This window comes from Echinops telfairi, unplaced genomic scaffold (assembly GCF_000313985.2).
Source record: "Echinops telfairi isolate 266 unplaced genomic scaffold, ASM31398v2 ScPeMD7_7424;HRSCAF=8462, whole genome shotgun sequence".
In the NCBI taxonomy this organism is placed as follows: domain Eukaryota; kingdom Metazoa; phylum Chordata; class Mammalia; order Afrosoricida; family Tenrecidae; genus Echinops; species Echinops telfairi.
The window spans coordinates 20,834,664-20,845,198 of NW_022111324.1; the positions used below are offsets into that span (position 1 = coordinate 20,834,664).

The 10,535-nt window shown below is 41.8% G+C and overlaps 1 protein-coding gene across 1 annotated transcript in view; it reads left to right on the top strand.

The window, feature by feature from the left end:
• Positions 1-10,079, top strand: part of AXDND1 (axonemal dynein light chain domain containing 1) — a 134,459-nt gene extending 124,380 nt beyond the window's left edge. Inside the window, exons 22-23 of the mRNA XM_004706807.2 lie at positions 6,561-6,802; positions 9,900-10,079. Of these exons, the coding sequence (XP_004706864.1) occupies positions 6,561-6,802; positions 9,900-9,988 (331 nt within the window). The 3' untranslated portion in view covers positions 9,989-10,079. The remainder of the gene's footprint in view (positions 1-6,560; positions 6,803-9,899) is intronic.
• Positions 10,080-10,535: the final 456 nt, after the last annotated feature.

Sequence of the window (10,535 nt, forward strand, 5' to 3'; positions counted from 1 at the left end):
CCGCCCCTACCAAATTGCCACTTTCCTGAGTGCAAAATTTGGAAGACATCCTATACCTGGTGGGAAGCTTTGTCCAAAATGTGTGCAGCTAATCAATGGCAGCGTGGATATTGATTCTGAGGCCTGCCAAAGGAGAAAACCTGATTCCGATGGAAGAACTGCTAAAGCTTAGAGGTCATTACAGTTTACAAACCCAGGAAAACAAATAGAATTTACCCAGAAATCGGTGAAAAGGAACTAAGAAGGCTTACAAAAAATGCGTCAGCTGGATCAAACAAACAAGTGATGCCAGCAAAGAGTAAGGTCTACGATAGCCAGGGCCTCCTAATTTTCAACAGGATGGACCTCTGCGACTGCAGGGTGAAGACTACGGAGGAGGCTTCGATGCCTGTGGTTCTACCTAATGTGGAGCTGAATGCTGCTGTGACTGGGTGGTAGTTACATAATCTCATGTCAACTTGAGGATATAAAGAGTGAAGGGGTGGAGTGTAGCCTGTCAACCAGGTCACAGCTTGATGATGCCTCTTTGTGGGCATGGCCTTCTCATGAGGATTCTGGGAACTTCCTCTCTTTCTCCCTGGAACTGGGACACACTCCCTGCTTCACTTTCCTGCTGTAGAGAAACTCAGCTGGAGGAGCCATATAGAGACCCGCACAAGTGCTGAGATGCTTTCACTAGCATTGAATCCACAAGACTTTTCACCCACCGGCCTGTGATCTTCCTGCATTTGGCACCATTGCATGTGCTGCGTGAGTCTGAAGAGGAATTGTTTTTTTCATATTATGAAGAGAAATTTATGGACTAGTGTTGGACATATGGGCTAATATGAGACGTATGGACTTGATCTGGAGTAGGCTGGGCTGTTTTCTCAATATACAATTGCTCTTTGATATAAAACTCTGTCTTACGTACATACATCTCTGGATTTGGTTGTCTAGTCAACCTAGATTAACACAGACCACAAGTGGCTGTGTGACCAAATTGAAATCGGAGGAGCAAGAATTCAAAATAGACATGCAGGGTAGTCAGTGGTATCACACTGTGAGGTCCTCTGAAGCTCCTTGTTTTAAAATTCTGTAATTCTAAAGCTGCAGTATCATTTTAAACTCGAATGCCAGGTAACAGATTTGAAAAGCTCAAGGTGTATGAATGCTGCATTTCAGATACATTATTTGATTTACTTTAGATGGGCACTCAGCTTTAGGTCTGCCTGGGTCAATGTAGGCAAGTACAAAGTGTGTGGTAGAGCCGTTCTCAGTCTGTATACTTCTAATATATCCAGATTTTAGTTAGGCACACTTTAGTTAAATAACACCAGTTTCCTTGTAACCCAACTCAAATTTCAGTTGTGATATTAACTGTGAGTAATTGTATACACTAAAAACTTCCCTAACTTTTCAGTTCCCAAATTACTATAAAAATAGCATATGCACATCATGAACTGTTGATCTGTCCACTGCATCTCATTATTCTATTCACACACAGCCAAACTTGTAGTTATGCTGTCTCCTAGTGTGACATTTACCAGCAGTACAAGTTTTTAAAAAATATTTTGTAAAAATGCAGATTGGTCATGGAGCAATCATAATTTACCCTGCTGATTATTAAGAGTGCATTATAAAGTCATGCATGTGGTCCCACCGGACTGTGCAAAATGTGCATTGCCTATAGCCAAGAACAGGGCCTCACTTCAGGAAAAGAGGACTTTGACACAAAAGTGCAGTGTTAAACTATTTTATAAGTGCATATCAAAATGTTAATACATATAATTTTTTCTCTCTACTCTTAAAATAAAAATGAATATAGTTAAATGATAAACATTTTATTGTGTAAGCCATGCATTCTTTTTCCCCAATCGTTGTATTGGCATATAATTCACTATCACACAATGCAATAGTTCAATCCCATCAAGAAGAGTAGTACAGTCATCACCACAGTCAGTTTTAAAACATTTTCTTCATTCTTGTACTCATCGTTATTCTCTCCCCATTTCCTCCCAACCTCGTTTGCCGTATCCCCAGAGAACCATTAATCTAGTTACTGCCTGTATAGATTTGCTTATCCTGAATTTCACATAACAATAATAACTAAGTAAAACAGGAAAAAACCTCAGTCAGCTTTACAATACTCCCTGTTTGATAGCAGGGCTCTTCACATCCTCCATCTGGGATTAGAGGGAATCCACTGGAGTAAGCATGGATTCGTGGTGAAGTTTATTCTTGGGGGTGCAGGGCCAAAAAAGATCCCTCTATCAAGTATAGCTATATAAGCCATGCATAGAAGAAAATATAGCTGTGGTATTAAAATATTATGGAGAGGGGAGCCAACAAGGAAGAAATTGTTTTAAAATGCTTCTTAAGGAAAAAATGTTGAGCAGCACGATTAAAGCATTCATATATAAATACATTTTTTGTTTGTTTTTTTTAATTTGACCTCTGAAAAAGAAAAAGGCTGATAATGTCAGTAGCATGGTTTAGAAACATCTAACATGTTCTTAATGATTTAGAAACATATCTCAAACTATTTTGCTTGATAGTGAAAAATTTTTTAGGTACTAGAGTACACTATTGGATTTGGTTTGTTGAATCACATCAATTAAGGAAATACAAAATTAACTCATAAAAAAAGATTCCCTTGCTATTCATTTACCTGTCACTTTGTTGTCTTGTGGTAGTTGCGTGTTGTGGTGCTGCTGGAAGCGTTGCCACTGCCATTTCAATTACCCACACGGTTACAATTGGGCAGATTCAGTGGAGCTTCCAGTGAAGACAGACTAGAAGAGGGGTGTGGCAGTCACGTCCGCGGGGGGTGGGGGGTGGGGGGGGTGGTCGTGGTGAAAAAAAGGCCATTGAAAAACCTTAACAAAAAAAAAGAAAAGAAAAGGAAAACCTTATGAATAGCATTGTCTGATATAGTGCCAAAAGATGAGCCCCTCTAGTTGGAAAGTATTCAAAATACAAAAGGGAAGAGTTGCCTTTTCAGAGTTGACCTTCAGGACACCGGTGGAGCACAACTTTTGAGACCTTCATTTGCTGCTAAGGTACAATTCAAAATACAAAGAGAGAGCTGCAAACATCTATTAGTAATCAGAATGTGGAATGTAGGAAGTATGAAATTGGAAGTCACAAAAAATGAATTCGAATGTAGAATGATCCATATCCTAGACATCAGTTACCTGAAATAGACTGGCTGTGGCCATTTCTAATAGGGCGATCACGATCGACTTTGCTGAGAATAGCAAATCAATAGCAAAATAGCATCACATTCATCATCAAAAAGAACATTTCAACAATGCCAGCATAAGGTATTATTCATATGACTACAAGGAAAACCATTAATAGGATGATTACTCAAATGTATGGACCAACCACTAAAGCCAAAAAAATGAAGAAACAGAAGATTTTCTTTGTTAAATTAACTTCTCCAGTCCGGAATTGATCAAACATGCAAGTAAGATAGATTGAGAATTACTAGTGACTATAATGGAAAAGTTGAAAACAGAGAAGAATCAGCCATTGGAAAACATAGCCTTGACAGTAGAAGCAATGCTAGAAATCCCATGATATAATTTGGCAACACCAACTACATATTTGTTGTAAATATATTTTTCAACAGCATAAATGACAACTAGACACACAGATCATGCCAAAGAAATATACAGGAGTTAGATCAACTACATCTGTAGAAAAGAGAGATGGAGAATCTCAATATCATCAGTCAGAACAAGGCCAGGGGTCAAATGCAGAACACACCATCTTATGCAAGTTCAAATTGAAGCTGAAGAAACAAGTTCACAGTACCCCACACATGCTCCCAATAGCCAATATACAATCTTGAGTATAACCAAGCCGAATTTAGAGACTATTTCAAGAACAGATTTGACTCATTGATCACTAATGACTGCAGACCAAATTGTAGGATTGACATCAAGAACACCATACATGAAGGAAGCAAAAGGTCACTAAAAAGACAGGAAAGAAAGAAAAACTAAAGTAGATGACAGAAAGACTCAGAAACTTGCCCTTGAACATGAAATAGCTAGAACAGAAGGAATAAATAATGCAGTGAAAGCTAATCAGGAGAATTTGAAAGGGAGGCTTGAACAAGACATATTTTAATGAAGTTGCAAGGACATGGAATTAGAAAACCCAAAGGGAAGAACATGCTCAGCATTTCTCAAGCAGAAGCAACTGAAGAACAAAAATTTAAGCCTTGAGTTGCAATATTGAATAAGTCTACGGCCAAAATATTGAATGATGCAGGAAGCATCAAAAGAAGATGGAAGAAATATAGAGGTACTATGCCAGAAAGATTGGTCTACATTCAGCTCTTTCAGGAGGTAGCCTAAGATCAAGAACTGATGGTATCTAAGGAAGAAGTCCAAGCTGCACTGAAGGGCATTAGCAAGAAACAGGGATCCCAGAATTGATCAAATATTTCCATGGGAAGTGAAACGTTTTAACAAACAGATGCAATGCTGGAAGGATTCACTAGTCTATGCCAACAAATTAAGAAGGTGCTTGGTCAACAGGCTAAAAGAGAATCATGTTCATGCTCATTCCAAAGAAAGACGATCCAAGAAAAATGCAGAAATTGCCAAACAATATCACACACAGTAAAATTTGATAGTACATAAACATTTGCAGCAGAACATTAACAGTAACAGAAGTTCAAACTGAATTCAGAAGAGTATGTGAAATGAGGAATATCGTTGTAAATGTCAGCTGGATCTTGGCTGGAAGCAGAGAATACCAGAAAGATGTTTATTTGTGTTTTATTGACTATATAAAAGAATGTGACTGTGTGGCTCATTACAGATTCTGGATAACTTTGTAAATAATGGGAATTCCAGAAGACTTCATTGGACTTATGTGAAACTTGTACATAGACTAAGAGTTTTCATTTGAACAGAGAAAGAGGTATTGAATGGCTTAAAATCAGAAAAGGCATGTGCCAGGGTCATATCCTTTCACCATATTTTCAATTTGTATGTTGAACAAATAATTGAAGAAGCTGGCATAAGGATTGGAGGAAAACATAGTAGTACACTGCAATTTGTAGATGGCACAACCTTGCTGGCTGACAGTGAGGAAGACTTGGACTTACTGATGAAGGTCAAAGACTTTGATCTGGACTACACCCCAATGTAAAGAAAATAAATCCTCACAACTAGACCAATAGAAAACATCATGATAAACAGAAGAGATCAAGTTGTCAAGATTTCATTTTGCTTTGATCCATGATCTACATTGATGAAATCAGCACTCAAGAAATCGATTAATGTGTTACACTGGGTCTATCTGCCACAAAAGACCTCTTTAAAACGCTAAAAGGCCAGGGAGGGAAAATAGGGGAGGGAGGGGGAAAATGAGGAGCTGATACCAAGGGCTCACGTATAAGAAAATGTTTTGAAAATTATGATGGCAACAAATGTACAAATGTGCTTGACACAATGGGTGCGTGTATATATTGTGATAAGAGCTGTATGAGCCCCCAGTGAAATGATTTTTTTAAATGTAAAAGGCCAAGATGTTACTTTGAAGTCAAATGTGACCCACACCATAGTACTTTCAATCACCTCTGAAGCATATATGAAGGCTGGACAATTAATAAAGAAGACCAAAGAAGAATCGATGTCTGTGAATGACTGTGTTGGTGAAGAATACCGAGTACATCACGGACTGCCAGAAAAACAGACATCTGTCTTGGAAGAAGAGAGCCAGAATGCTCCTTAGAAGTGGTGATGCTCGATTTTGTCTGATGTACTTCAGCTGTGCTATCACGAGGGACCAGTCCTTGGACAAGGACAGCGTGCTTGGAAAAGTAGAAGGTTGGTGAAAACGAAGGAAAGCCCTCTTGGTGATGAGGATGGCGCCAGACCGTCCGGTGGTTTGTTGGGTTGTACATAGTCAGAATGGATTGGTTACCCCCCAGCACCAATAACAACAACACCTCTGGCAGGAGACTTCTATTGAAAAGTCATATTTTACTTTGAAGTGATAAATATCTGGTTTTTAAATGATGCTTTTGAATTGTGGTGCTGGAAAAGAATATTGAGAATACTGCTAAAAGGACAAATTGATCTCTATTGCAAGAAGTAAGTAAGGGGCAAGGATGGCAAGACTTCGTCTTACAGACTTTGGACATATTATGAGGAGAGACCAGTCCCTGGAGAGGGATGTCATGTTTGGGGAAGAGGAGGTGCGGTGAAAAGAGGAAGGCCCTTGACAAGATGGACTGAGCCAGCGCTGCATCAATGGGTTTAAGCCTGGGGACCGTCGTGAGGATGGCGCAGGACCAGGCCGTGTTTCATTCTGTTGTGCACAGGGTCGCTGTGGGTCAAAGCTTGGTCAGTGGCACCTCACAACAACTGTAGCCCTCACATTCAGTGGCTTTGAGACCGTCGGTTCTTAGCTAACCACTGGCAATCCTCTGCTGGTTGTCCTCTTCAGATGTATGTCCAGTCCCATCGCCATGTTTAGACAAGGTCTTTGTAGATCAAAGATACTTTTTAAAAAAACATTTCTGCTTTATTGTGTTTCTCTGGCCTATATCCCAGGGAGGTTGAAAGCAGAGCCAAAGTGGCAGAAGAGAGGTTTGATGAAGTGAATGAGAAACTCCATTATACCCTTATAAAAAATAGAGAACTTGAGAAGGAGCTAGAAGACATATTCTTGCAATCTCAGAAGAAGGAGGCCGAAGGAGGAGAGGAAGAAGGAAAGGATGCAGAGAGAGAAGAAGAAGAGAGAGATGATGACGAAGTAAGGCAGACATCAAGTTACTCGAAATTTGTGAAGAAAGGTGAGGCTTGTCTTCCTTTTTATGCTTTGCTTATGTTGTGTTTTCTCAAGGAAACGTAACTGCACTACAATCTTAGAACGCCCACGTCATAGGAATGCCTGCACATCTAACTCTATCCCTGTGTTCTTCAGACAACTCACAAAGAAGGAAAACCACACGACTAACAAATGTGCAACCAAAACTAAGATAAGATAAACAATTTTTACTTATAAAAAGATTTTGTAAATTATTTTTTTACAAATGAAATCCAGTCCCATGTCTTTAGGAATTTGTATGTAAGCCAGACCAGGGGCACATGGCTTAGGGTTAGAGGCTGGGCTGCTAACCAGAGGCTAGAGTTTCCAACCCCCAAGCCGTTCTGTGGGAGGTAGAGGAGGCTGTCGGCTTCCTTATAGGTTTACAGCCTCGGGAACACTACATAGGGTCATGGAGCTGGAGCTGATGCAGTGACGGGGAGGTTTAGGGTTAGTGCAAGAAAAAGGTTAATTAACACTTTTCTAGGATTTAAAACTGCACATTCAGCAAATAAAGGAGAATGTGATGAAGAATTTGTTGCAAGTAGGGGTTCAATCGCCTCAAAGTCAGGGCAAATTTACATATCATTAAAGGGCAAATAAATGTCGTCTTTAAGTTGAGTATAACGCAGGGACTCCCTACCTATATATATATAAACAAGACAGTTTTCATGAGCTATTTCAGCCTCTCTCATTTAGTATGCAACTTTATTCTGATTATTTGAGAACTAGATCTTTTCCAAATTGCAGAAAAATAGACAAACCACACAAAAGGTCTATGTGTTACGGTGGAGAGGCGAGTTCAATATGGACTGAGGAGTTTTGGGTTTTTTGCTCATTAACCAGGAGAGCAAGTGTAAATCCAGAACTAAGATGTTTGAATAAATTAAGTAAGACAACATCGATATACCATCAGTCCTCAAGATGGAACAATAGGCTATACAAACGGAGAGCCATCTTTTCCCTCCCTCCAGACATTCCATTCCAGCGCTTCCCATGGACTCTCAGTAGAGGACAAGAAGTGTTGCACAGCGTAGGAGAGCTGGCTGCTAAGCCAGGCAGTTCTCATGTCCTGCAGGAGAGCGGAACTCTTCCTCCTGCAAGCTCCTAATTTAGGTGTTCTTTAAGATTAGCAGACACTCCCTTTAAAGACTGCCAACTGCGGCCACTGCCATAATCAGATGAGTTAGTGCAGTGCGACCATTTTCTCCTGAAAGTTTCACAGTGGTGGGATGGAAAGTGATATGGCAAAGGAAGAAATCCTAAGAATTCTGAGCAAAAAGAAGATGTAGGATGGTGCCAGAGAAGATGTATTTACTTTCAACGACATGTTCGTATTGGTACTGTTGGGCAAAGTGCTGTGTTCTGAGCTGTGAGTTGAGACTTCCGGGAAGATGGTGTCCATGGAGGGATACACGTCCATAGCTCCCTGTGAGTAATTGCCGGATTTGCGGGTGAGCTGGCCAATTCAGGGGATTCTGACCTAGCCCTGGCCATGTAGTGCCCCGGGGACCTTATAGTGGTTTCCCTATAGTGGACACAGCTGTGCTAGGCCACCTGGGATTCCCCTGCACCGGAGAACTGGGTACCAAGCCCTCTGGCTCACTGGTGCTCCCTGGCTTTTCCCAGCCCTGGAGATCCATGCCCACCAAGTTCCCCTGAGGCCCCCACCCCCACCCCCACATGTGTCTTCATCTGATCGGTGTCTACAACCGGTGCCTGCACCCAGCTGACCAGCCTGCGCACAGGACAGGTCCCCTGAGCAGCTTCCTACCCCAGCATAGACCCTGAACACCGGTCCCACCTGTCGTGATTGGCCTGAATGGCGCTTGTGACTAGCCTGCATACAGGTCTCCTGAGTTTCTCCCTTACTCCCGTGGCCCATGAGTGCCAGCCCACACTGTGTGTGATGGCCTGCCAAGTACCACCCACTCTGCCTGCAACCCCCCTTGCCCAAGCTGTGCTGCCCTCCAAATTGGTAACTCTGGCTATCGCAGAAGAAAGTGAACTCCAGTGAGATAGACACACAGGTCAAATCTGCAGTGCAGCTGGTTCCAGGTAGTCCTTTGTATCATTCTTACTAGCCTCTGAGAAAGAATTCACAGCACTCCAGGACTCCCAGGAAAATGGTGCTGAGCACCAACTAAACGCCACACAGACAGCAACCCACATCAGCAGCCACTACAAGAAAGCAAGAAAAATAAAATGAATTGTCTGAGAAGGACCTCGTACACAGACAAAGCAGTCTTTGAGCTGCCACAAAAAGACATCTTCAGAATGCTGCTTAGGGTCATATAGGATATGAGGGAATCAATACAGAAAAAAGATGAAAAAATAGAGGATAGAGTCCACATGCTGAAGGAAAACACAGAAACAAAGACAGTAAAAGAACTCACAAACAGGCTGGAAGAAGCAGAGAACTGTATCAGCAACCTCAATAGAGGAAGAAATTGAGAGGAAAGTTCAAAGATGAATAGAACTCCGTTTCTGATATCAGGGAGAAGGATACCTGAAACCAGTACAAAGATGTGGACAAAGGGGCCCAGAGGTGGGGCGAAGGTGGTGGAAGGCAGTCTAAAGGGTTTAAATGGGGAAGCCACTTTAGATGCACAGCCCAAGATGGCAGTGGTTGCCCACACCCATCCCAGGGGTGGGGGTGTTTATTCAGGATCTGGGCACAGCAGTAGGAGGAGCAGGGACAGGGAGACAGAGAAGCACAGGAATGGGTATGGGGAAATTCTGAAGGTAACCAATTTGAACATTTTTTCCACCAGGCTGGGGTGTGTACAGCAAAGAAGGAGGCCATGTTCTTCCTCTTCCTCTTCCTCTTCCTCTTCCCTGCTGCACCACAGAGAGCTAGGACCCCAGCACCCAGAATGCCCATAAGTAATCACATATAAGCATTAGGAAAATACATGCTCAATCCTAGTAACCAGTTTAGAGTTAAAAGTTTGGCACACAGCCTGGGAATAACTTGTGGGTCACTCAGAAATAACAGGATTAAAAACAACTGCCCTGGAAAGGCCAAAGTCCCCAGTAAATACACAATTACTATAATATCCTAATTGTTTGCTTGTTTTCAGAAGCACAGCCGAAGGAGAATAATCTCAACCTTAAATCCAAAAGCAAGAATAAATCCAATCAGAAAAGCAAATCGAAGCAGCATCCATAGGGAGCAAGACACACGGTGACCACAGCCACTGAGCCTGACCCCAGTGCCTGCCTCTGTGCTGGAGAGCCGGCAATGTGGCCCACGGTCTCTTTGCAACAGCCACCAGAAAAGCCATGACACACAGCCCAAGTCTCCGAGATGGCCATGGGGAGTCAGTTTGCTGGCTGGATTAAAAATCACTTGTACCAAAGTTTGCTGTCTTCTCCCACTTATTTCCTAGTTGGGGGTCTGTGAACTGTCAGTGTCTGTCAAGAAACCAATGCAGAGAAGATTGGGAAACAAAATGTTCCAATTTCGAAGAGAAGACCCTGATAAAGCTATTAGGTTTCTACAGCATTTTCAGCTTTCTTTTTTTAAAAAAATCATTTTATTGGGGGCTCATACAACTCTTATCACAATCCATCCATACATCAATTGTGTAAAGTGCATTTGTACATTCATTTCCCTCATCATTCTCAAAACATTTCCTCTCTACTTAAGCCCCCGGCATTAGGTCCTCATTTTTCCCCTTCCTCCCCACTACCCCCTCCTTCAAGAGCCCTTGATA